The sequence below is a fragment of the Kwoniella bestiolae genome, chromosome 8 (genome assembly GCF_000512585.2).
Source record: "Kwoniella bestiolae CBS 10118 chromosome 8, complete sequence".
NCBI classification, from domain to species: Eukaryota; Fungi; Basidiomycota; class Tremellomycetes; order Tremellales; family Cryptococcaceae; genus Kwoniella; species Kwoniella bestiolae.
This window is the reverse complement of record NC_089248.1, coordinates 788,007-813,707: the sequence shown is the minus strand read 5'-3', so window position 1 is coordinate 813,707 and position 25,701 is coordinate 788,007. Positions and strand designations below refer to the sequence as shown.

At 47.0% G+C, this 25,701-nt stretch overlaps 10 protein-coding genes across 10 annotated transcripts; 5 read left to right on the top strand and 5 right to left on the bottom strand.

Moving 5' to 3' along the window:
* Window positions 1-20: 20 nt before the first annotated feature.
* On the bottom strand, window positions 21-770 carry I302_108886 (uncharacterized protein; the record flags this gene model as incomplete). Its single annotated transcript, XM_019194610.1, has 4 exons — window positions 21-275; window positions 356-442; window positions 511-632; window positions 746-770. 4 exons carry the CDS (start codon window positions 768-770, stop codon window positions 21-23), a joined length of 489 nt encoding a protein of 162 aa, XP_019043446.1.
* Window positions 771-1,572: 802 nt separating this feature from the next.
* Window positions 1,573-2,824, top strand: I302_108885 (NADH-ubiquinone oxidoreductase 23 kDa subunit, mitochondrial; the record flags this gene model as incomplete). The annotated part of the gene is made up of 5 exons (XM_019194609.1): window positions 1,573-1,924; window positions 2,094-2,231; window positions 2,339-2,431; window positions 2,519-2,590; window positions 2,664-2,824. The coding sequence occupies 5 exons, from the start codon at window positions 1,573-1,575 to the stop codon at window positions 2,822-2,824; spliced, it is 816 nt and encodes a 271-aa protein (XP_019043445.1).
* A 351-nt stretch (window positions 2,825-3,175) lies between these two features.
* Window positions 3,176-4,046, bottom strand: I302_108884 (uncharacterized protein; the record flags this gene model as incomplete). The annotated part of the gene is made up of 3 exons (XM_019194608.1): window positions 3,176-3,200; window positions 3,271-3,349; window positions 3,497-4,046. 3 exons carry the CDS (start codon window positions 4,044-4,046, stop codon window positions 3,176-3,178), a joined length of 654 nt encoding a protein of 217 aa, XP_019043444.1.
* Window positions 4,047-4,726: 680 nt separating this feature from the next.
* Window positions 4,727-5,491, bottom strand: I302_108883 (uncharacterized protein; the record flags this gene model as incomplete). The annotated part of the gene is made up of 4 exons (XM_019194607.2): window positions 4,727-4,786; window positions 4,955-5,096; window positions 5,239-5,388; window positions 5,460-5,491. The coding sequence occupies 4 exons, from the start codon at window positions 5,489-5,491 to the stop codon at window positions 4,727-4,729; spliced, it is 384 nt and encodes a 127-aa protein (XP_019043443.2).
* A 452-nt stretch (window positions 5,492-5,943) lies between these two features.
* Window positions 5,944-10,324, top strand: I302_108882 (uncharacterized protein; the record flags this gene model as incomplete). The annotated part of the gene is made up of 12 exons (XM_065870750.1): window positions 5,944-5,972; window positions 6,035-6,561; window positions 6,640-6,831; window positions 6,916-6,990; window positions 7,054-7,169; window positions 7,227-7,514; window positions 7,569-8,089; window positions 8,166-9,393; window positions 9,444-9,540; window positions 9,633-9,855; window positions 9,940-10,022; window positions 10,137-10,324. 12 exons carry the CDS (start codon window positions 5,944-5,946, stop codon window positions 10,322-10,324), a joined length of 3,567 nt encoding a protein of 1,188 aa, XP_065726822.1.
* Window positions 10,325-10,665: 341 nt separating this feature from the next.
* I302_108881 (uncharacterized protein) lies at window positions 10,666-14,603 on the bottom strand (the record flags this gene model as incomplete). Its single annotated transcript, XM_019194605.1, has 9 exons — window positions 10,666-10,973; window positions 11,111-11,178; window positions 11,246-11,406; window positions 11,494-12,051; window positions 12,179-12,293; window positions 12,353-12,514; window positions 12,609-12,869; window positions 13,010-13,078; window positions 13,159-14,603. The coding sequence occupies 9 exons, from the start codon at window positions 14,601-14,603 to the stop codon at window positions 10,666-10,668; spliced, it is 3,147 nt and encodes a 1,048-aa protein (XP_019043441.1).
* A 717-nt stretch (window positions 14,604-15,320) lies between these two features.
* Window positions 15,321-16,903, top strand: I302_108880 (uncharacterized protein; the record flags this gene model as incomplete). Its single annotated transcript, XM_019194604.1, has 5 exons — window positions 15,321-15,381; window positions 15,476-15,565; window positions 15,642-15,718; window positions 15,781-15,903; window positions 16,004-16,903. The coding sequence occupies 5 exons, from the start codon at window positions 15,321-15,323 to the stop codon at window positions 16,901-16,903; spliced, it is 1,251 nt and encodes a 416-aa protein (XP_019043440.1).
* Window positions 16,904-17,178: 275 nt separating this feature from the next.
* Window positions 17,179-18,935, bottom strand: I302_108879 (uncharacterized protein; the record flags this gene model as incomplete). The annotated part of the gene is made up of 3 exons (XM_019194603.1): window positions 17,179-17,578; window positions 17,686-18,588; window positions 18,715-18,935. The coding sequence occupies 3 exons, from the start codon at window positions 18,933-18,935 to the stop codon at window positions 17,179-17,181; spliced, it is 1,524 nt and encodes a 507-aa protein (XP_019043439.1).
* An 826-nt stretch (window positions 18,936-19,761) lies between these two features.
* On the top strand, window positions 19,762-20,208 carry I302_108878 (histone H4; the record flags this gene model as incomplete). Its single annotated transcript, XM_019194602.1, has 3 exons — window positions 19,762-19,844; window positions 19,921-19,997; window positions 20,057-20,208. The coding sequence occupies 3 exons, from the start codon at window positions 19,762-19,764 to the stop codon at window positions 20,206-20,208; spliced, it is 312 nt and encodes a 103-aa protein (XP_019043438.1).
* A 591-nt stretch (window positions 20,209-20,799) lies between these two features.
* On the top strand, window positions 20,800-25,683 carry I302_108877 (uncharacterized protein; the record flags this gene model as incomplete). Its single annotated transcript, XM_065870749.1, has 16 exons — window positions 20,800-21,035; window positions 21,316-21,576; window positions 21,751-21,781; window positions 21,842-22,009; window positions 22,076-22,144; window positions 22,213-22,539; window positions 22,632-22,721; window positions 22,779-22,944; window positions 23,005-23,411; window positions 23,490-23,585; window positions 23,644-23,753; window positions 23,809-24,064; window positions 24,127-24,247; window positions 24,321-24,512; window positions 24,575-25,027; window positions 25,190-25,683. The coding sequence occupies 16 exons, from the start codon at window positions 20,800-20,802 to the stop codon at window positions 25,681-25,683; spliced, it is 3,477 nt and encodes a 1,158-aa protein (XP_065726821.1).
* Window positions 25,684-25,701: the final 18 nt, after the last annotated feature.

Genomic DNA, 25,701 nt, shown 5'->3' with positions numbered 1-25,701 from the left:
GCATTCATCTGTTGATCCATTCATACTCCCTGGTCATTTCCAACAGCATGATTCCCCTCGGATCCCTCTTCGAGCTGTACCACACCTCCAGGTCCAAGAATAGTGGGGAGTTTGTATTTATCTTCCATCTCCCCAAGCGCGATATAAAGCTTGACTTCCCTCTGTGATCTGTCCATATTGGCGGTATATTCTTTGCCGTAGAAATCGAGCCATGCGGTGAGGTGATCGTCAGGGAGCGCTTGGATGTCGGGGAAGAATTCGAGTTTTTGATGTTCCTGTCGAACAGTACCCACTTATCAGCTCAGACTGGTTTCATCCCACACGTACTAATGGTTGGAGGAAGTAAGATACCCACCTCTGGCATGTTCTCGGGGTAGTCTCTCCCGTTCCTTGGATTGGGAGGTAGCGGTATACCCAGCTCAGCTAGGATGGCGATTGATCTCTATGTCCATTCACCCACCATGATATAAGCACAAAACGTCGGAGTGAGTAAAAGTTGACATGACATACAGCAGATTCGACAGCTTTGAACCCATCTATCATCCTCAATAAATCTTTGTTGATTTTATCGAGCGACCTGAGACATTCTTGAAGTACGTCTGGAGGGATGTCGTTGATTTGTTGGGCTGGTGCTGTAGACGAAGACAGCGGTCGGCAGGAGTTAGCAATATTCATTTTATGCTGGTTTATGCTGGTCATGTATATCATCATGTTCGGTTCAGACGGGGTAGAAAGAAAGACGCACCTTGGTTGGGTTGTTGCTGTGCCATCTTTTCAGTTTTACCGTATCGCTTGGTCAATGGGAATGGTGAGAAAGATGAGTGCAGAAGAAAGAAAGAAAGTATCAGTCAAGTCGTGTTGTTTATCTCCAGGTTGATCGATTAACCTGCGGTGATAAATTCTGCACAATGCGTAAGTGAACTACGCACACACGCACAGACCTTTTGTTATTATTTGTTTCATCTTGATCGTTTTCAGTCGCACTACTGTTGGCTCATCAACCTGATCGGTGAGTGGTGTCACCATATCTGTATTCATCCTTGTATCTATGTCTGTATCAGTACAATCTCCCTTCGTCCCACATCGCCTTGTATCTTGTCTTTCTCTCTCTTGTCGACTCCCACACCAAAGATAATCAATCCTTCTGCCATTCATCATTCATCCTACTTGTCCCCTTTCGTCTGTTCCCCACTCTGGCCCCTACTTCGAACGTCACCGTTGTTTTGACCTTGTTGCCACGTGTCATACATTTGATCCAGCAATAAAACGATTGGCCGTTACTATTCCGCCACATTTGTCAAACTCCGTTGAGATGTGTATATCGCGGCGATTATCGTTGGTTGATGGATCTCAACGACGGCAACGATATACGTCTGGGTCATCTTACACTTTGATAAACCAAGAAGGATATTGTCGATCCGATCTGTCTATACAATACTACAGCATTCACTCTATACCCCATCATTCATCTTGTATAATCCAAAGTAAAACCCTGCTCGTGGGCAAGCATATATAGTACACCACTCGATCTTTCCTATCCGATCCAGCAAATCTTCAACACGAAAGACCAAAATGCCTCGTCAAGTCTTACCCCTCCTCCGACCCATCCTCTCCTCCACCCTCCCTACTCCTCTCCCCATCGCCCGATCCCTCCACTCCTCCTCTAGGATATTACTAGCCACCCCAGCAGGACGTAACCCCTTTGCCCCCCGACAGACCGGACCTAAACATATCACTCCCGGACCCATAAAGACACCCAACCCCCGTGAAACCACCACTGCCGATGCGTCCTCCGAGGGCTCACGACATGGGAACGACCAAGCTGTTGGGGCGGGTGCGGCTGACCAGTGGCCTGATTATTCAAAGGGACCATCAGCGCTGGATAAAGCGAGTCAATTGTTCTTCTTTACTGAGATTGTGAGGGGTGAGTGTTGGTCTCTCTATACAATCTGTCTCCTCATTCGCAGTCTCGGGTCATAATCGATGATGTGGAAGATGTTGATTCGCTCTGTCATGTTGTCGAACTCTCAAACAATGCAACATCAAGAGTGGAATGGTCAAAAGCTGATTTGATTGACGTTTCACAATAATAGGAATGTGGATCGTGTTAGAACAATTCTTCAGACCACCATATACTATCATGTACCCATTTGAGAAGGGACCTTTATCCCCCCGATTCAGAGGTGAACACGCTTTGAGAAGGTACCCCAACGGTGAAGAGAGATGTATCGGTGAGTGGATATTATCTGTTTATCGTCCTCAAACCAACCTCTATTTCCAGCTGTGGGCACCATCCGATTATGTAGGTAGTCATATGCTGATATATGACCATGCACAGCTTGTAAGCTCTGTGAGGCCATCTGCCCCGCTCAGGCTATCACGATTGAATCCGAAGCTAGAGAGGACGGATCAAGGAGAACCACGCGATATGGTGAGTGTTAACGATCAGCAATCCAGCTCTTCAGATTCTTTACAGGGAGGGCGATTAGCTGATCCTGATGTTCTTCTCGTCGTACAGACCTCGACATGACGAAATGTATCTACTGTGGATTCTGCCAGGAAGCTTGTCCCGTCGATGCTATTGTAGAGAGTGAGTATCTATCTTCCTACATCCCATACTGGTTGGGTATTATGGAATGCTAATTAAATGAATCGCGACATAGCCCAAAACGCAGAATACTCGACAGAAACCCGAGAAGAACTCTTATACAACAAGGAGAAGTTATTGTCTAACGGCGATAAGGCTGAGGCTGAGATCGCTGCTAACCTCCAAGCTGATCACGTAAGTTTCTTCAGTGGAAATCTTCTCGTTATCTACCGCTGACGTTTCTCTGCATACAGTTCTACCGATAAACGTATAATCGCTATAATGCATGTAGGATCGAGTTTCGAAGGAGCGGTGATGGGAGAGGGTATGAGATGTAATATATTTTAGGAAGTTAGGGAGAGTATCGAGTGATATGACATAGCATAGAGGATTCCTTACTTATGCATTTTCTTACACTGGGTTTACTCTACAACATATGAGTGCTCGACAAAAGCCAAACAAACTGATCAATCGACAATAGAATACATACTGTACAGCTAAATAAAATTGTCCGATCACACCGATACAAACACTGCAGGTACCCTCTGCTTCATAATTGACTTGACTGATATCGCTTGAATGAGCCGCTCAATTGCATGATTTGCACGTTATCCTGCAACATCATCGTCAGTACGAGTCAATCGATTCGAACAGACTGCGTGGAACTAGAGGAAAAGACCCACCATTCAAGCCACGTTGACTTGTTCTCATCATTGCTGTTCCCATCATCCCGCATATTCTGTATTGAAGGTTGAGTCAAACCTGGAGCAGCGCAATGGAGTCAATACTTCGCATGCGTGGTGCAGCGATGTACGGCAAGATTGGATGTTGAGAGGGAGAGAGGGAGAGAGGGAGAGAGGGAGAGAGGTAGAGAGGGAGAGAGGGCGAGAGGGAGAGAGCGAGACTCACTATAAAGACACTCAGCATAACTCTTACTCCCCTCCATCCCGTACTTCTTCGCCCTAACCCCACGTCCACTTTCATCCGGTATCACTTCCTGAGAACGTACAGGTCTAAATCCCCCATTCCAAGTTTTCCACAATTTGTTATTTGTACTATTGGCAGGTGACGAGGCGTTCTTCCCTAGACGGTGGATATGATCGTACCCATGTCCTATATCAATTTCATCTATATATTCCTTCTCTTTCTCTTTCTCTCCCCCTTCTTCTTTGTGGGCTTCTGTATATACTGGTGGATGAGGGTGGATGTACCATGATGTCGACTGTAACTGCGCGTGGTTGAGGGAAGGTATTGGTAGGCCTTTTGATCGGCTTTGTTGAGGTACGTTTATCTCCCCTTTTGCCTTTGTGCCTGAAGAGGAGAGAGACGGAAGAGGGGGGATGGAAGATGCCAGGAGTTCAGCTTGTTTTCGGAGCTCTGCCAGTGACGGAACTTGGACGGTGGGGAGAGACCTTGAGGCTGAAGATAATAGGAAAGACGGGAAGAGGTTTGGAATCATTTCGGTATGGCTATTTCTGTTCTGTGTTTGTGGTTGAGGGAGCAGCTATGTTGGTATGGGTCTGCACGGCAGGTGATGGAATTGGAATGGGTATATCTTACTGCACCGATTTACTATGTTTACGTTTACGTTTTCGTTTTTGGTATTTCAAACTCTGGACTCTGGTATCACTGAAAGACTACATCAAGAAGGTAGTAAGAACATGATGTTGTGGTTGACACAAATTTGGACTTGGATACGGGTAAACAAACATTAGTGCTGTGCATATAGTTAATTGATGATATCCTTTATATATGACGATCAAAGGATCATCTGAAGATGGTCAATGGTAAGTCCCAAACATCGTTTGAGGGTTCATTTCAAACGTTAATCTTGCCGTGATTTGTGTTTCGGTCGGATGTGTAGAAAGTTTTCTTGAAGAGTCAACGGCTCACTTGGCATCATCCAGGTTCGATTACTTTTGGAGTTCGATGGAATTTTGTCAGTATTTGTGTTTTTTATGTGTACTATAAATTGTGAACATCACTGTGCTCAGTAATTCCAGATTTATCTAACGAGATTCGGGATCATCCTGATATCCTGGGGGTCTTACGCCGTATGCAATGATAATACATTTTCTTTGGATTTATCAACGATCCATCACCTGCTGTGTTCTTCCGTTCATCCAGATGTGAGATAGATTAGAGGACGACAATGGTGTTGGGTGTATATCGAGATGAGTTGTATGTGCTCTTTCCGGCCTATCAAAAAGACGGTCAGAGTCAGCAGCTGTCTTGCCTCGTTGCCTTGACATGTTTGATTGTTCTCAATTTCAACCCCCCCTACTTGTTTGACATCTGCTTCTCTTCCTCGTCCTCAACAACAGGAACAGCCGTTTGTCTTGATTATATCGTAAACACATCACTCACCTCCCATCCTGGGTAGTCCTTCATGATCTCCTTCTCCCTTGCCAAAGCGGCCTGTTGTCTCCTGTACGCATCTCTGTCCTGCTCGGCTAAGAGTAATGGTACGAGGTTGATTCGGGACCACGCCTGTTCACGCTTTAGTTCTCTAAGATCACACACCTGAGATTAGCACGTTCTCTGTTTATCTCATATCGATGGACTGATTCCATGTCAGGTACGATCGCCTGAGATATCATGGGACAAAGTCCACATCCACAGGATATCCGTGATAGCCAGAGAAAACCCACCTCTTCTCAACATTTCCTGCTCCGACCCTCCAGAAACCAAAAGCGCAAATAGCAGCGACGGTACTGAACACTACGGCACCTCCTACACCCCTCACGGGCAAGTTTCGCTTGTACTTGATAGCCTCGTACCCTCCTGGAGGGGGCATATCTCTGTTTCACATGGAAGCCATAATCAGCTACATTTCTCTGTTTTTCTGGATGAATTGAGCAAGTTAACTGACTGTTTGAACCCATGGAATCCTGATCCTGACATCTTGCTCTGACTCTATGTGTTCTATCTTTGAGATGGTTATATGATGTGGTGAAGGTTCATATTGATTGTCAATGTTATTCGTATCTCCTTCGAGATTGGACCATTGACCATTCACAATTCGCTGCAAAGGTCAGCCAGAGCGAAAGACGGAATCAAATCGAGTCAGGACCGTGGGATCTGCTGAATATCTTTGATGCTTGTTTTTATCGAGTTTATCCCAGCTCTTGCTTGAGCGGGGCTCCAGCTCTCTTGGTTGCGCTCGTTGTTGACGGTTCCTGGGCAAGGAGGATGAGATGAGAGATGAGAGATGGAAAGAGACGGTTGAAACGATGTTCATCCTATGAAGATTATTCAGAGTCGTTCTTGCGCCCACAGAACTGCGCAGGTCAGCGAGGCAGCACTCAGACGTAGACCAAGATGTCCCAGTGCCAGTAGGAAGAAGACAATCAAACATGAACCGACTTACCAATGCCTTCTCATCGTGCGTCTTCCTTTCTCTTTTCTGCGACCTCTTCATCAAAGCTAAGCTGATTCCATACACAGCGCCATCCCAAGTTCAGGCTCCGATGCGTCCTCTATCCATCTTCGAGACCGAGCAGGCGATTCTCCGAGGGTATCATCCCCCTTAGACCCATCATTCAATATCCCTTCTCACTCCCATCGACCCTCCATATCTGAACGGAGGCATATCGTCCAGAATCTCATATACGATGATCCGCGTACGATTTACCATCCCATCTCCTCCTCCCTCAATAGTAGAAGTAGCAATCTCCCCAATAATCTTGGACTGCTGACTGCTGGGATCAGTAGACCTGGTAGACCGGGATTGCTAAGGCATTTGACGGATGATGGATCTGGCAGATTAACAAGTACAAGCCAGGTACCCACGCCCAGAGTACGGAGCCAAAGTAGGAGTAGAGAGCGGGATAGAGGTGTGAGGGTGAATCTCATGAGTACCGCTTCGCTGAATGGGAAGAGGGGGTGGGGGATGAATAGCGCTACGAAGACTACTAGGTTGAATGCTATGGCTCAAGGACCGGAGGGGAACTACACGATTGGTGGTGGGCAGTGTACGTGTGACATCTCCCCGACCTTGCTCGAAGTCACTGAGGGTAGTGCTATGGGTTGACTAAAACTCTGCGATATAGACTTACGGGTGATGAAAATACACGATCCAACGTCCGGCTCGACAACACCGATATTCGCTTCGGACGAGACAAAGGATCGACATACATTAGCAAAAGGTAGTGGAGGAGTCACAATTTCTGAGGTAGTCAATCTGTGGAAACCTAATTGGCCCGTTGGTAAAGGCGTCAATGACGTGGATTGGGGTGTGGGCGGTGAGTAACGATATACCACGATTCAACGCCGCGTTGCGCAATGCAGGAAGCAGGGGCATTTATTGATATTGGCTCGGACGACAGCGTTCGATACGAAGATTGTAACTGCGACCCCTAGTGGCAACCTTTTATTGTTCGACGTGGAAAAGGGAAGACTTGGTGAGCAGTTTCAGGCTGATGCACCCGTGTTCCGAATCATTCGCTAAATGTACCATACTGTAGACAAGGACATCTCGAGCGGTACTTTTCGACCTATGAACTGTGTGCGACTATGTCCGTCGGCAAGTCATGGGCATCTAGCTTTGACAGGAGGTACAGAAGGCGGTGTACGATTCTGGGTGAGCTCCTCCCCCAGGGTCTGCCTGGAATACAGCTAACAGAGCATCATCCTTTAGGATTTACGGGAACGTGATCCGTCAAATCGAAAAGCCTTGAAACACTCTTCTGCCATAACATCCCTCACATTCTGTCCGACAGACGCATACCAGTTCGTTGCTGGATTGGATGATGGTTCGATACGGCGATATGATTTCAGGTCTCCATCGAGAAGCACTGGAAAAGCTTTCGGTGCTCATGGGAGTAAGAGTGTACTCGATCTGAAGTGGAAAGGAGGAGATGAAGACAGTGATGGACAAAGAGGTGGTGGCTGGCTGGCTAGTGCTGGTGCGGATAAGATAGTTCAGGTAAGTTTCATCCCTTTGGTGTGTCAGTTCGTTCGCTGATGTTAAACATCGCAGATATGGGACATGAGTCAGCAATGGGACAAACCTCCATCACCTGTGCATTCACTTCATACCGCATATCCCGTCCGGAAAGTCGCTTGGCGCCCAGATCATCCTATCGAACTCGTCGTCGTTCCCCTCATCCAGCCCATTACTTCCTCTGATCCTACTCTTTCACCAAATCCAAGCTCAGTTACACTCTCCTCCGAAAGCGACAGTGCCAATCACGCGAATGTCGACGAGGATGCTCATTTGGAGATATGGCATGTAAGACGACATTACATCGCCAAGTATGCTATCCCTACACAAGATGGAGGGGCGGTAGACGTAGCATGGGCGAACGGCGATGACAATCTGGTGGCATGTTTTCAGAATGGTGGATTTGCACAGATGGAGGTGAAAGGACAATCGGGAGTTGGTAGTCTGCCATTACCCCTTGATCAAGTACCGAGACAACTCGTAGGATGGAGTCCGAGGGGAGAGATGGTATATGCTGTAGATCGATTCAAGCTCGGAGAGATACCGTTTGATGATGTGTGAGTGCAATCTTTGGCTTTCTCCTCAACAGAAAGATGGGGAAATGTATAGCTAATCTGGATTTTTTGTATACAGCAAAGCCGAATACGTAAACCACTGGGACAAACTCGGACGACCGCCTCCCTCGATATCTGATCCAGCTTATGAACCTCTCCAAACGCTCGGGTTCCTCCCTCTGCCGGATACCGACGAAGCTGAATTTGCGTACCTTGCCAACTGGTATAAGTTGGAAGGTGATACTCCTGAAGCACTTTGCCAATGGAATGGGAATGTGGCTTTATCGTGTGGGAGGGAGGATGATGCTAGATTGTGGGCATTCTTGAAAGATATGATTGAAGAATTCGATCCCTCACCTAAATATCAAGGTGAAGAAGGGTTCAAAGAAGATGTCTTCAGCGGAACGATGGATGGCACCGCTCGATTACCTACCCCGCCAACCTTTTCTCCCACTCATGGAACACCGAATCATAATGTTCCTTTCCCTTCTCCTACTGCAGTACCTCTCACTCGTCTGGCGCCATCTTTCCTAGGTGCAGATGATGAGGTCCTCTCTGAATCTTCCGAATCATCTTCATCCACCAAAGACTCATATTCAGACTCAGAATCTGAAGAACAATCACATGCCCCGAAATCGAGATTCCTGGCATTCGCCCCACCCGAATCTATAACCAGAAGGTTAAGCGATGTTCTCAGCGGAAGTGGAAGCGGACAAAGCAGGAGAGGATCCAATGCCACTGTGATCAAGGCTAATAGTCGAAACGTATCGAGCTCTATGAAAATGACCAAAACCGCAGCATCCACATCCAGATCATCCTCTGGATCTCCTCCACCACCTGAAAAGGAGAAAGAAAATAGCGGAGGAGGGGGTACGATGAGTACTTCGACAAGTAAGAAGAGCAGTTTATCCAAGATGACCTCTAGTCGAATTATGGCGATGTCAGATTATCCGGATCCGTACGGTATTCAAGGCGAATTTAACTTCTCAGGGTCGACCACGACTGCTACGGTCTCTAGGACTAGTCCGACGCCGAACACCGGTTTGGACGGATCGGGTACGATTGGAGGGAAGTCGTTGAGAAGTAGTCCATTACCGTTTTCGAGCTTGAGGAAAGGAGGTACGAGTACGCCTGATGGGCCGCTTAGTAGGCGGAATTCTGCTCAGCAGGTGCAGCCGGCGGTGGGTATGATTAAAGTGCCTACCGTGAAGGGAGATGTGGAACAGTTCGATAAGAATGAGTGGATGAGGTATAAGAAGAGAAGAGTGGATGCGCTGCGGAGATGGTGGGAGGGATGTATTGATGATGTGAGTGCTGCTAATGTCTATCCAGATGAATAAGCTGATGGGGCGTATAGGGAGAGATGCAACTTGCTACCTCTGTTGCGATTATTGGATCCAAAGTTGGCGAATTCCCCTTGAAGCAGGTGGAAAGACTCGTACACTCTTATGTCGGTGAGTGGGTCTTTCAACCCCCGAAGTGTATGAAGCATCTTTGAACATTAACTTACCAGAGAATCAAGTACTGAATCCTTTGAAATTCTCAGACATGCTAGAGCGCCATCGTCTCCCCCTCCCAGCATCTTATATCCGACTCTACTCGCACATCCCCTCATTGCAGATCGTAGCCGTCAACGAAGGCATAACGCACAAATTGCATTGTGGGCGATGTGGGAAATCGACTGGCGAGCTAGATGATATAGGTGTAGAAGGGAAGAAGTTCTGGTGGTGCAAGAGGTGTAAATTGGGTGCTAAAGTGTGTTCGATCTGGTAAGTCAAACTCACTTACCTTCGAATACGATCATCCGTCAGAGTGGACAGGGCACAGATGTTGACTCGCTGTTTTGTACATAGTCGTAAGGTCGTTAAAGGGTTGTATCTGGGTTGTAGGAAGTGCGGTCATGGAGGTCATGGCAACTGCATGAGGGTGTATCATAGTAAGTTCAGTCGCCTAGTATTCAAAACATTCCACCATCTTATCTTACATTCACTTCTTGATCCGTTATACACATACGCTGGATTATGGCTGATCAGATGGCTTAAACAAGCAGACCAAGCACCTCTTCTACCCCTCAACCAATATTACCCAGACACATCAGACGGTCATGCGAGTCTTGCTCGGACGTATACCGGAACACATACTACTTTAACTTCCACCGAACAAGGCGATGAAATGCCATCAGTGGGTGGATGGAGCGTTTGTCCGACGGGTTGTGGCTGTAGATGTCGCAGGGCTTAGTTGGGTTCTTATAGGTTGGCTTTGTTGTTGTATTACGAACGTACTGTACAGTAGATCTTTGCTATGATAGAGCATCGAATGTGATGTACTGTGTTTGATTTATAAGACCAGTTGACAAATTCATTTATAATTGGTCATTCAACATGTACTATGACTATATACAACTGAATTATTCACTCAAATTAGGGTAAACCAAATATCTAACCAACACAATACATAGAAACATCATGTCTTGTCGAAACCCCATAGGGCAAAGAAACAAACCAATCACCAAATCGAATTGTAACGATATGGAGAGATATAATATTTCTTTTCGTTTTGTTGGACACCAAACCCATCACCTAATCATCATCATCCGCCTCACCGACCGAAGCCCTCCAATCATCCCCATTCATAGCCTGTCTAACACTAACGAACGATATCCTCTCTTCATCCACATCATCGTCACCCACCTCGTTCGCATTCGCTCGCCCATCAGCCTCACGCTGAGATCGTTTATCCTGCCTATACAGGAAAGACGTCTCTTCCTTTGTAGTCTGTCGATATCGTTCGGTACGCATAGCCTGCATAGTTCCTATGGTATATCGTTGTCCGAATTCGCGTAGGGCTGACACGAGGACTTGAATATCCGGTTCGAGGGTGTTTGCGCCTATATGCAGATAAGGAAGATGGTATTAGTACTCCACAGGAATTGCACGTTGATCAGAAATAAGATAGTTTGAGGTCGTGGTGGCGCGGTCGTCAAAGTCCCACCGAGGGGCAGTGGTGGCGGAAGAGGAAACTTACCTGATACATCGCCGAGCGATTGTAATCTCTTCATCTCCCTGATCAATATCTTAGAGATGAAAGACCAGCTAAACGATACGTAGGAACTAGTCAGCAGCTGTGCTCTTCCCCGACGAGCTTCAAGGGATAACCCACGTCATGGCGATGAACACATCCAAATCACTAGTCATAACCTCCTTGGAAACGAAGCGAACGGTGACTGTCAACCTCTTCGCCACGTTTATCGCATCGGTGTTCTCAGCGTTGAAAGAGAATACATCGTAGAGGAACATCCAGGCGCAACCTAGGACGAAATGCTGTATAATGAAGGAACATCAGCCAAGATTCTTTTCAGATACCAAATAGTTGCAGTAGGATCATATGAGGGGACAGACCGCACTCACAAGAGTGATCAGATCCTTCCTAGCTCTCGTGAAATGCCATTCCTGAACCTTCCCATCCCATTTCCACCACTCAACTCTCCATTCAGGCGGTAAATCACTCTCTATCTTCAGTAAAGCCTGTTTGACCTCCTCGTAAGCCTTTGGCGTTCTGATCCTAGCTGTCCTGGTCCATCCTTCTTTCGTTCTGTTATTCCCATTCGTGTTGTTGGGACTAGTATGTGTTCCATTGCGCTGATAGGAAGGTGCGAACCCTGCTGCGGTACTGATTTGCGAATAGATGTAATCATCTATATTACTTGATGGCGAGTTGGAGTTGGAATTGCTATATGAAGGGTTTGCATTGGTATTTGGGTTAGGGTCGAATATCGGTATGGATCGTTCCCACCCTTCTTCGGGCGGTTGATACATCAGCTTGGAAGCTCTTTCGAGAATGCATATCGCTCGTAATCGGATCGAAATCAGGGTGGTCTCTGCGTAATGGGGTAAAGGGTTATGGTGAGGTGAGGGTTTGTATATCGATTGAACGGAATAATGGTCGTCTTGTTCGGTCACGAGGCCCTTGAAGTACGAAAGACGTTAGTCATGTCGTTCAAGTCAAATGAGAGGTTGAGGTGATGATCGGTACTCATGTCGTTTGAGATGCGTTGTAGATGAGCTAAGATGTCAAGGGCAAACAATCACTCACAAGCTCATACTCGTGCAATGGTCTAGGAAAAGGGGTAGTGACGACCTCATCGGAGATAGCAGGAGGCCATTGTGTAGAAATACTTCCACATCGATCAGTGACGTAGATTGACCAGCTACAGCGGAAAACCTCGAGTCAGCTCTGTCGTTCCGAACGTGACAGACGTTCACTTACAAACACCATATTCTCTCTCCGAGCTCTATAGCATCTTTGGGCGGTGGTAAGACATACGAACGATGCCTCATCATCCCCACTAGATCTGCATTGAGATGAGGCAAGTTGGTAGGTTTGTACACCGATGAGGGGATCTGATGCAATCCACAGGACAATGCGAGTCTACAATACAATGGAACACCGATCAGCCCTAATCCATTGATCGACACTCCTTGTCCGAAGCTGTAGGTGAAGCGGGCCTGAAGATCAAACTAACCTAGCAGCCTGACCAGTCATCATCCACCCCTCATGATACCTAGCTTTACTAAACTTGTAAATTGCCAACAGCGTCGAAGCCCTCGTAGCGTCCAGTAACCTATCGGCCATTCCTATGGAAGTTTCCAGCTGGCTAGAAGCGATCTTGTAGAAATGTGGTTCCAGCTGTCTTATAGGTGGGGAATCGGATATTCGAGATGCGAGGGTGTACATTGAGTAGAGTAGACATGGGTGAGGTCGTTTATGGGTCGGTAAGGTAAGGCTGTGCGGGATCGACGAGGTCAGCCCAGCAAAGGAATGAGACCCATGTCCTCATGAAAAGTTCCCAGAATGTGTGGTTGATCATAAAATAATGAGAGAAGATCTACTGGGAAAAAGGTTAATGATATATTGATCACTCACCTAGCCATGAACCGCGGTACATGGAACTCTTGCCCGAACAATCTCATCCCAGAGAAAAAAAGATCAAGTCTGCAGGCTCATCATCAGCAGCTGCCCGGCACAGGGAAGGCAAACCACATAAGGCGACGGAAAATGGTGGTTCAACTCACAAATGATCCCTCGCAATTTTAGGTAAATCATGCGCATCAAACCACCCACCCACCAACGTCGACCCATCATCATTCGTATCACCAAGATTCGTCTCTCCAGCACTATAGAAGGGTACCTCGCTCAATAACCCTCCATTTGTAGTTCCTGGACCAGCCGGATCTTGATTGGTCGAAGAATCTGTCACACCCGTTACCCATTGTTGAGAATTCTCATTCTCATTTCTCCCATGGGTATCCTCCAAGCCAGACATAAGCGACGTATGTCTATCGGCACCTATCGTACGCTCCATACTGATCTCGACATCTTTCAATAATGATTCGGCATCTGACCCGGGGGGTAATTGGAGTTGAGCGGACCTGATCAATTCCGCTATGCGTACTTCTGATTCTGTGAGTGGATTATTCTGGTTGAGTGTATTGAGGAATTGCGAGGTGAAGTCCCCGGGACCACACGAATTGACGTGTTGATTTGACTTTGAGTTTGACTGGCTGGTTTGAGGGGAAGGAGCGATCTTCGGGTTATCGATATTCAGGTGCATTGGGCAGTTGGAGGAGTTGGGATCGAAGAACCCCAGAGAGGCTGAGAAGGACTGGATGGTACTTGATGATGGGGGTGGTGGGGGAAGGTCGAGATGTGAGTGGGGTATGGCACTGGCTGAAGAAGACTGAGGAGGGATAGAGACCGGTGGGTCTGGGGTGATGTTGTTTGTGGGTTGGGTAGGAGGAGCAGGGGGAGGCACTGATGAGTCAGTGGTGGATTGAGCAGAAGTGGAAGGACCAGTAGAAGTCTCTCCAAAAGAGCTGAGTAAGCTCATATAGTTTGGATCTAACATGTTGAAGTCGAATAAACTCTCTATATTCTGACCGCTATTAGGAGAGCTAGCGAAGAAGTTGGGCGTGGTGCCTGTATTGGTAGTCCCGCTGAAGAATGCTCCCCCAAAGCTTGCAAAGCTATTACCGGCATTCGGGGTGGATCCAGTCCCACCATTCTGAGCGGCTAAGATACTTTCAAACATGTTCGTATCAAAGTTCTCGGCACTGACTGTATACCCGTACGAGGTTGATGATTCCCCCATGCCCGATTGATCCATCGGTACATCCTGAGATTGACTCGAGTTGCTCGACGAATGATGATTAAGCGGGGGAGGTTGAGAGTTCGAGGCTGTACTTTCCCGTCTACTAGTTTCGCCTTCATTCCTTGAAGTAGCGGTAGCGGAAGCATCACCACCTGATTTCAAGAGTGTTTCCAACTCTGCTACTTTCTCTTCTAATTGTTTGACCCTGCTGACTGGCTTGCCAGTATCATACACGCATTCCCGACCGGATTTCAAGCAATGTTGACAAGTTGGTTTATCAGCTGAACACCTGATTCGTCTTTTCCGACAGTAGAGACATGCGTCGCCTCGTTTGAGGGGCGGGGGGTGAGAGGGTTCGTCTTTTGGCATTGTTGATAAGCGTTTCCTTTCCGATGGATGGGTGGATGATGGTTGACTGAAGGGTGTGATAAGCGTTGTGATCTGATGTTATGGATATATCAGACTGAGTTTGTTTAGTGGGTTGCAATGGAGTGTATCTTCCGATGGGCAATCTGGCAATCAGGTGCTTGGGTAAGATGTAGTGAGTGATGCGATTTGATTTGATAGATGTTATAATGGATGTTTAGATGACATTCCTTGGATGAGGCGATGAGGGAGAGATATGAGATAGTCCGATATGCCGATGCAACATCATCATCATCTAATCTTACCTGATCAGGTCAGATCTCATACTCTGTAAGCTTATTCTTGTTACACGAGCGGAGATATCCGCAAGATGATCATCTCTTTGATCTACGCTAATAAGGATGGAAGTGATCGAGTCAAGCTGGTCAAAATGCCACGTCACTCTCTCTTATCAGTGTACCAGCCCATGTGTCCATAGAGTAGATCTCGTCACGTCGATCCGTACCAGTAGTATGTTTAGAGTTCAGGTTGTATACTACTCTGTATATGCATTCTCATTCATTCATCTGTACATCGTCCTGCTCTTACCCCTCTTCCCATCGATACTGTCCTTCTAGTCTCTTTTCCCTCTTGAGCCCTGTTGGAAAATCTCTCGACTCATTACCTTCCTTATTATATCCCTTGCATAACGATTTCTTCCTACTTCACCACCCTACCACCATGGCAGAGAACTACCAAAAGAAAGAGCTACTAGCTCTCATGAACACGGGAAACAACAAGGGTGAGTTAGCCCGCTCATGAAGTATATAATCACGCTGCCTACTACCATATATCTCACGGCGCGATGTCCAAGCTGATAATCGTATCCTTTATAGTCTGTGTAGACTGTAACGCCCCTTCACCTCAATGGGCAAGTGTAAGTTACGGGACGTTCATCTGTCTAGAATGCTCGGGTATTCACAGAGGTGAGCTTTGATTCTACTCTTTATCTGAACATGGGCTAGTTGAGCTTGAGCTCATAGTGATACTATGTGATGATAGGCTTTGGCGTTCACATATCCTTCGTGAGGAGTATAACGATGGATAAATGGTCTGATGATCAGTTGAAGAAAATGAAGGTGGGTTATTCTTTTCAGCTGTTGGAGGGAATTCTAGTAGCTGATACAGTAATATGTAACAGCTTGGGGGAAACGAAGCTTTTAAATCGTTTATCGAGAATTACGGACCCGACGGTGGATATACCAAAGGGATGGGTATGCAGGAGAAGTACAATTCATGGGCTGCAAGCCAATATCGTGAGAAGGTGAGTCGAGTCATCCTCTCATATCAGGGATATAAACCTTCCACTATAATACACATCACTTCTGAGCATGACTAGAGCTGATATACCATTCCTCCCTAAGCTCGCAGCAGCCTGCTCCGACCCACCAGCCTCATGGTCCCCCTCAGCCCCCCCACCCGCCTCAGCCGCGCCCTCCCGTCCATCCTCAGCTCAAGCTACTCGCAAATCCCGTGCTGGCGGTAACGCAGGGGGGATAGGTTCCTCCAACCTCAATCCCAATTTCAGCGCTGCTCCAACCCAGAAAACCCAAAACGAAGCCTACTTCGAGCGCATGGGCAACGCCAACGCCTCCAGGCCAGACCACCTGCCACCCTCCCAAGGAGGTCGGTATGCAGGGTTCGGTTCGACCCCTACCCCTGAACCTTCTGCTCAACATCCCTCATACGCACTTTCAAGCCACTCTGCACCCACTTTCGACGAGCTGCAACGTAATCCCCTCGGAGCCCTCTCAAAGGGGTGGGGTCTGTTCTCCAGTGCGGTGTCATCGGCGGCTAATGAAATTAACCAGAGCGTGGTCAAACCAGGTATGGCAAGAGCATCGGAATATACCTCTGGGGAGAACTCTGAGGAATGGAGGAGGTATCTCTCCCAGGCTGGAGCACAGGCTGCTCATGCGGGGACGTGGGCTACTGCCAGAGCAGGGGAGGGATGGGACCAGCTCAATGACGTGGCTAGACAAAAGGGTGGAGTGGATTTGAATGAACAATTAGGTAAATTGGGTTTGGGCGGTAAGACCCCTGGTCAGAGGGGGTATGGTCAGTTGGAGAGGGCTGGGGATGCTGAGGATGGGTTTATCACGCCTCATGGAGGTGGGGATAAGGACGATTTCTTTGATAGTTGGGATGATCAGCCGACTTCCGCTGCTGCTTCGGGAAGTGGGGCGAAAGGTAATGCTGCGGGACAAGGACAAGGAGGGAAGAAAAAAGATGGTTGGGAAGATGACGAGTGGAAGGATTTCTAGGTGGAGTCTGGGTTAGACATTTACAAATTCCTCGAGCTGGGGATGGGATGGGAAGGGAGTAATGATCTTTTAGTGTTGTTTTGCTCGTAGTAGAGAGGTGGGTTCTTGATGATTGCTTATGTCGTAGATGCAGGGAAAGAGAGGACATTATGTACACATATATATACATTTAGATCTATACAACTATACTTATGCTATTCTGACTACAAAAACAAAAGAACGAATACTGATTAATCTATATCCCGAGCAGTCTACTCTGCATCACGACCGAACAATCACCACCCTCCATCCGCACCCACGGCCTGACGATCTTCCTCGTTCTTTTCCTCCTCATCTACCTCCAGAGGAATAACCAAATCAGGTATAACACCCCCCACAACAGCGTTCAAAACCATGCCCACCAAATGGGCATTACACCCGCTATCTTCAAGAGGATCCAAAAGGACTTTGGTTCCTCTCTTGGTATTGAAGAACACCCGCTTGATCAGACTTGGGACCAACTCATCTATCCTCTTCTCTGCTCTTTCTCTTAGATCTAATGCCTCTTGGGGAGTTGGGTCGACGGGGGAGGGACCGGGATATCCATCTGGGAAGAGGAGTCGTTCCATGAGGTCGATAAGTCTCAGGGATGTAGAGGGGGTGAGAAAGTGGGATTTGAGTAGGTGGGGGAAGAGTCTGTGAGACGAAGAAGGTTTAGTATCTGTTCTTCTTCATTGCGAGAGAACGAATAGATAGGATTATGTATTGTCATGAATTTACGGATGAGGGGTACGCTTACTCACCTATCTAACATCCCACCGCATAACCCAACGACCAATTCCATACAACCCCAAATCATCCTCTTCGCCCATCTTCTCATCTCCAATCCCTCATATCCATCTATACCGAGTACCTCACGTAGAAGCAGGAGAAGCGGCTCATAACTTCTTTCATATCTCCTATCCACCGTCTTCGGAGCAGCAGAGTATAACGCTACGATACTAATGCATATACCCCAGAGTCTGATGCAGAGGGTGATGCATGTGTTGATGAAGTTCAGAATGATCTGATCGAGCGATCTACCCTCTTTCTCTGTCTCTTTCTCTTTTGTTTTTGTTTTTTCTGGTGATGGTGATGGTGATGGTGATGGTGATGGTGCTCCATCCGGTTCACCAAGTATTTTCAGAACGAGCTGATACCAGAACCATCCCTCGCATAATCTCCTCAGGACATTACACAAGATCGACTTTGACAATATCTCTCGGGCCATCAACCTCTCTACATCGGGTACGTGCCGTTGCTCGGTGATATATCGATTGAGCAGTGCGGAAGATAAGGCTGAGAGGTATAATGGGGAGAGTGTATATCCCCCACCATCTTTTGATGGTGTGATGGAAAGAAGAGGTAATCTCCTGTAGTACCCCTCCGACAGCCCATCTTGTCCATCAGAGGGGAGGTAGGCTCGAGAAGACTTGGCTTCGTAATACGTCTGAACATGCAGATGAAGAATCACAGGAAGATCGATCAGAAGGAGATGACATATTCTGTCTTTGCCTTGAGTGGTGTTTAGGTTAGATAGAACAGGCGATAAGATGGGATAGATTATCTGTTGGTGGATCAATGGGGGGAAGGAACGGTCGGGGGTGAAGCGGATGTACCATGATGTCACGTAGGCTCTTACGGCTAGAGCGAGGAGGTGGTAGAGTCTGAGTATGTGAATTGGAGTCAGCGAGGAGGTTCTGAGATACAAGTAAGGTTGATGATGTGAATGTAAAGATGAAGGGATTGGACATGCATATAGATGGATGATGGTCAAGATCACTCGTACTTACCTTTCATTGATTAGTTCCAACTCCACCTCCCCATTATCCCCTTTAACGATCTGCGGTATATCAGAACTCGGATCATCGTGAGGGAAGATGATTCGTCGGTGGAGTGGTAAGTGGATGGTCGATCTGCTTCGGACCAATTGCGGGATGGGAGTCGTAGAGGAAGCTATGGATGTGCGTTTATGTAGCTTGTCGGCAGGTGGACGTGGATGTGGGGTGGACATTGATTACATCTTCGTCTTTCTTGGAGGGTGAGACATCAAGAATATGGTAAATTTGAAGAACGAAATCCAAATGCAGGGGAGTGTTGCATTTGACACAGGAGTACGCTTTGATCCCTCGAGGCGCTTATCATACTGTGACTCTCAGTTGCAGTCAAAGCGACGTGCGTTGACGATGTCCAGCATAATCACAACGATACATATACCAAAGAGACGCAATGGCTCCTCCTCAATTCTCGAGAAGACATCTACGAATGAGAGGTTGGCTGAGCATATATACAACAGAACAGCAGAACGCGATGCTATTGAACATTATTTCTGAGGCGCGTCGAAAAGTACAAGTACTGTAGTTACTGTATCGATCATCTTTAATCCTAATGGTCAGTTGTCCTTCTGATACAGTATCACCTATGACGCATTCATAGTCTAGCGCCGATGCAACAAAGCACAGAGGCCGCAAGCATCTGTCTTCCGCTGTACCCTATCTAGGCAAAGGAGAGGGAGTGAGTGTGATATGATCTTGTTTGGTTTCCAGCTCACGGTATAATCCCGACTTCAGCGTGATAACCTACCATATCACGTGACTTATCTCTTGATAGTGGTTATATCGCCGTAACACCGTTATTAATCAATGATACCGATGGCTTGTTTATCCCCATCTCCCATGACTCATTCCCATACACATCCACATCCTAAAAGGTATATAAACCCCACCATCTATCTCATCCTCTCATCTTCCCTCCTTCATCCACTCAACAACAGACAAACGACTCCCAAGTCAACCACTTTAACTCTTCTCTTTAACAACCCATCACATATCAACACAACAATGTCCGGTCGAGGAAAAGGTGGTAAAGGTTTAGGTAAAGGTGGTGCCAAGCGACACAGAAAGGTCTTGAGAGATAACATCCAGTGAGTCCACCCTCTCATCATCCACAAGTTATATCAATAAAACGAACAATCTCCCTGACGCTCGATTGTTCTGTAGAGGTATCACCAAGCCCGCTATCAGACGTCTCGCACGACGAGGAGGTGTCAAGCGAATCTCAGGATTGATCTACGAGGGTGAGTCGCTTGAGTGGCGAAGGGAAGGGACAATAGCTAACTGTGTGATTACAATGCAGAAACCCGAGGTGTCCTTAAAATCTTCCTCGAAAACGTCATCAGAGACTCCGTTACCTACACCGAACACGCCAAGAGAAAGACTGTCACCTCCCTCGACGTAGTTTACGCTCTCAAGAGACAAGGTAGAACTCTCTATGGTTTCGGTGCTTAATCACCTCTTCTCCACTTTGGATTCGAGGCTATCACTTTTACATATATACTTTCGTTTTCGCTAGTTTATTTTTATATTCCGCTGAGATAGCGATGCATTTTATAAAACAACCATGAGCAGGTGCATGAATGGACTGACAGCTAGGATGTGGCCGGGCAGGAATGGTTGTTCTACCGAGTAAAGTGTTGGGGCGATCACGCCTTGAATACGTTGAGAGCTAATTCCCTTCTACAGAGCCCAACCGCAAGAGCTACCCTCCTAGGTTGCATACATGATGAATGGGTTCATGCATCTTCCATTTGCTGTATGACACCTGCGTGGATCTCCCTTCGTATGCATGCATGCACAGTGGAGAGTAGAACAATAAGCACTCTGATCGTTTCAAACAATAAACTCTGTTTACCGTATAAGTGAAACATACTGTAGTTTCCCGCGGAATCACTTCCATCACTCGATTTCGTTCGATCTCGTTCCTTGTCATTCGTGGTTTGTGGTTACCTCGCCATTGTAAATCCTCATTCCTCTTGTATTGTATTGTTATCGGACACATAAACAAAAGTCGACCTTATTCGATCGACAACACATATACATATGTCACCTCTCCTAAAACTAGGTAGAGGTATAAAATCATCTTTATCACCTCGATCCGTCCCTTTCACTACAACAACCTCCACCCCAATCAGACGATTCCTCAACGTCAACGCAAGTATCATAAGACCATCATCCACTCTGGGTTCGTCTTTAGCTCGTAGAGAGGTATCTAAGAAGTCGAACGCTGTAGAACAGATATTGAGTCAGAGGAGATACGCCAGTGTTGCACCTGTTGAGTGAGTCATCTCCCTCTTTTCTCTTTTTCTCGCACGAGTTCAAATTCAGTCTCAACCGATGACGATCCTTTGATTCGGATGTTGGACGATGTAGACGAGCATAACTCCCTTTACAATCATCATCCCCCTCCTCTTCTCCTCTTGAAATACAAAAGCTTCATGCTCCTTCACCTGCTTTCATTTTATCGTTCCTACTTGACATGATATACAAACTCTCAATAATCGTCCTAACACTGACCCTCCTCTTCTCATACCCCTTTTCCAAATACTACAACTACAGTCCCCAAACCCACCTCCCAACCAACCCCATAATGTCCCATTCCCCCTTCCCCCCCTGTCCGCCCATACCCAAAGCCACAGGTCCAGTCGAACTCATCCTCCCCCCAACGGAAGATAGACCGCACAAGTACTTCACTCTGGACAATGGGCTGGAAGTGGTAGTTGTGTCGGATGAGAAGGCAGATAAAGCCGCGGCTTCTATGGATGTGGGTGTGGGGCATTTTAGTGATCCTGCTGATTTGCCGGGGTGTGCGCATTTCTGGTGAGTCGCTTGATCTTAGTTGAGGTGTATTTGGTGGAAGAGGACGGCGGATGGTGGACCATGACCAGACAATATGTGGACATGCCAAGAATAGTCGTCTGAGCACAAAGATTCGTTTCGGCAACATCGTGGCGACTTGCAGAGACGTCCGCTAATACTGTGTAACGTATATAGTGAACATCTTCTTTTCATGGGTACGAAAAGTGTAAGTCAGCTGGAAGAGACGCGACTGGGCGAACTAGCTGACAAGATGAGATGTAAACAGTATCCATCAGAGAACGCATACCAGCAATATCTTACTGCCCACAATGGTCACTCGAACGCTTGGACAGCTATGACTTCCACAAACTACTTCTTCGACGTTTCGCCTGATGCGCTGGAAGGTGCTTTGAATATGTTCTCTGGATTCTTCATCGAGCCTTTGTTCAACGAAGTGAGCTCACTCCTGAGTTGTAAAGAGGAACATGTCAGCTGACTTAGCGTTGTTGCAATACGACAGGACTGCACAGAAAGAGAGATCAAAGCTGTGGATTCGGAGCATAAGAAGAACATACAGAATGACGTTTGGGTAAGTCAGCTAACCTGTCTTTGAGATTTCATGATATATTTGAGCTGATATGTATGCGCGGATTATAGAGATTCTTCCAACTTGAGAAATCCCTCTCTCGTCCAGGCCACCCATACTCCAAATTCGGTACAGGGAACTATGAGACCCTCTGGTCAAAACCCAAAGAAGCAGGACGAGACCCCCGAAAGCAATTGATGGAATGGTGGGAAAAAGAGTACTGCGCTAGAAGGATGAAGTTGGCCGTAGTCGGTAAAGAACCTATTGAAGTTTTGGAAAAATGGGTTAAGGAGAAGTTCCAGAAGGTACCGATACGGACGGAGGGGAAGTCTGAGACTGGACCTGAGGGGGTGAGGTTGACTTTTGAGGAGAGTCCGTTTGGGGAGGAACAGGTTGGGGTGAGTCTTCCAAAAATCTTACAATCCCTTCTCACTTCAGCTACGAACTCTTTGAGAAATGGGGTTTTTGAAGCTGATATAGTTCGTCTTAGGGCTTCACCTTCGCCAAGCCCGTGAGAGACATGCGAGGTCTGGAGATCATCTTCCCTTTCCCTGATTTGGATCACCTTTATAAATCGAGAGTGAGTCAGCCTCTATACAATGCAGGTCATCCAATTAGCTGACCCTTGCCTCATTAGCCCACGCACTTCCTGGCTCATTTCCTTGGTCACGAAGGCAGAGGATCGATTTTATCATACCTGAAGAAGCAAGGATGGGTCAACTCGCTAAGTGCAGGAAACCATCACGATGCTGCTGGATTCTCGCTTTTCAAGATATCTGTAGACCTCACCCCAGAGGGTCTAGGTGAGTTACCTGGAGTGCATCTTCCATCACCGTAACTCACACCGTCATTATGGTACATAGCACACCACAAAGACGTCGCATTGGTCATTTTTAAGTACATCTCCCTTCTCCGTTCGAAACCACCTTCAGAAGAAGCATTCAACGAGATCAAGGCCATCGCCGACATCTCATTCAAATTTGCCGAGCGTGGTAAAACCTCGTCATATTGTGCAAGCTTATCTGGATTTATGCAATCCCCCGTCCCAAGGGAGAAGATCGTATCTGCCAAATGGCTAGTAGAGGAATACAAGCAGGATGAACTTGAGGCTGCATTACAGTTGCTGGATCCTAGGCGATCGACTATTGGTATAACGTGTAAGGAGTTGCCTAAGGATGTTTTGGAGAGTAAAGGTGATTTCGATCAGAAGGAAGCTATTTACGGGACGGAATATAAGAGGGTAAAGTACGATGAGGAGTTCTTGAAAGAGGTGCGTCTGATTCCACGTTCAGCTCAGGTCTTTGGACTTCTGCGGTTGTTTGAAGCTGATGTTGCTAGTATTATTTAGGCAATGTCAGGAAAGGTACTCAGTGAATTACAGCTACCTGGTCCTAACCTTTTCATCCCTGAGAAACTGGATGTAGAGAAGTTCGATGTGAAAGAGGTCAATTTATTTTTGTCTAGAAATCGTGACATGCCAGCTGACTTGAAATCATATATAGCCTGCCAACCGACCTGTTCTTCTTAAAGATACGCCTTCCTCAAGATTATGGTACAAGCGAGATGATAGGTTCTGGCAACCTCGTGCTAACCTTGACATCCTCCTTCATTCGTGAGTACAAACTTTGATATGGGTCTAGACATATGCTGAATCGTTCCTCTTGCAGACCAATCCTCCAAACCACCCCTCGAAACGCCGTTCTCTCCCGACTCTTCTGTGACCTCTTCTCAGACTCGATAACGGAAGATGTATACGACGCCGACTTGGCCGAACTTTCCTTCAGTTTGTGGAACGAACATCGATGGATTGGTATTTCCGCTGGAGGGTTTTCGGACAAATTGGCAGTCTTGACTGAAACGATGTTGAAGAAGTTCAAGGAGTTCAAGGTTGACGAAGGTAGATTCAGGGAGATTGTCGAAGCGGTGAGTGAATTAGCTAGCAAGCGAACGAAGGGGTTTTAGCTGATGCGGACTGAATGTGGTAGACACGTATGGAATGGAAGAATTTCGCTTTGGCTGATCCATATGGTATCGCTTTGTTCTGGGACGCTTATGTGACGAGAGAAACTGCTTGGACTCAGGAAGAGAGGTTGAAGGAACTGGAGTGTGAGTGTACAGCTATTTCAGCTCAACTCAGGCTTCTGATTTAAGGATCGCAGCTGATGAGTATCCTTTTCAGTCGTCACACTTTCCGATGTCGAGGCATTTGGTAAAGAAGTGCTTTCACGGTTGTTCATTGAAACTCTCGTGCACGGTAATACTTCACCTGAAGGTGCTAAGGAGATGCAAGAGATGGTTGAGCAGGTACTTTCGCCCAGACCACTGAGCGCTTCAGAAATCAAGTCTCCTCGATCATTGTTGACCCCTCCTTGTAAGTCAAGCCACGGTCACCAAGTCAGAGCAACGCGGCTGATTTCTGCTTCCCTGAGATAGCATCCGAACACATCTGGTCATTAGACCTACCAAACAAAGCAGAAGTGAACAGCGCAGTAGTCTACCACCTCCACGTAGGAGAACCCACCGACGTCAAGCTCAGAAACACCTTATCGCTCTTCAGTCAAATCGCCTCTGAACCTGCCTTTGACTACCTGAGGACGAAACAGCAACTCGGATATATCGTTTTCTCCCATGCCTCTTCCTCGGCCGGATCAATGGGATATTCAATCATCGTGCAATCTGAGAAACCTACTGAATTGGTGGAAAATAAGATTGAATATCTCCTTGATACGTTCCTCAAAGAGACGATCGATAAGATGACGGATGAGGAGTTTGAGAAGCATCGAATGAGTTTGATACAGAAGAAGGAGGAGAAACCGAAGAATCTTAGTGAGGAGTCGAAGAGGTTTTGGGGGAGGGTTAAGGATAGGTATTATGAGTTCAATAAGCGTGAGTGTGGGATACCTCTCAATCGAATCCAACTAGGTTCATCCCTATGATCCTTCTCTCTCGTCAATTCGGCTCTGGGAGCAGCGGTCTGGATGGTCATTTTACTTGTCTGGTTTGAAAGATGGATAAGGAAGGTTGAACTGACTTTATCATGTGAATCAGGCGAGAACGACGTCGAAGCTCTCAAAACAATCACCAAATCTGATGTCCTATCACTGTACGAACAATACATCACCACGAAATCATCTCAACGAAGTAAACTCTCGGTACACTTGAAATCGCAATACAAAGGAATCAAATTTGACCCTTCATCCGCTGGACCACTAGTAGAAAATTTCATGAAAGCTGGAATCACTGTCGATCAATCCTCCATCGCTACGTTACTAGCTACCAATCCATCTTTGGACACTGTTAAACAATTTGCGGTTGGAGTTATAGACTCTGCGACTAATCTCGATGAGGAGACGAAGAAGGGATTGAAGAGTGTTGTGGAGAATTTGAAGGGAAGTGAGGAGAAGGGAGTGGAGGGACAGGAGGAGGGAGTGAGGGAGAGTAATGTTTACATTGGGGATATTTTGGAGTTTAAGGCGGGGTTGATACCGAGTAAAGCGGCTACGCCGGTTGAGCCGATCAAGTTGAGTGCTGCGAAGTTGTAGTCGAGCTGCAGGATAGAC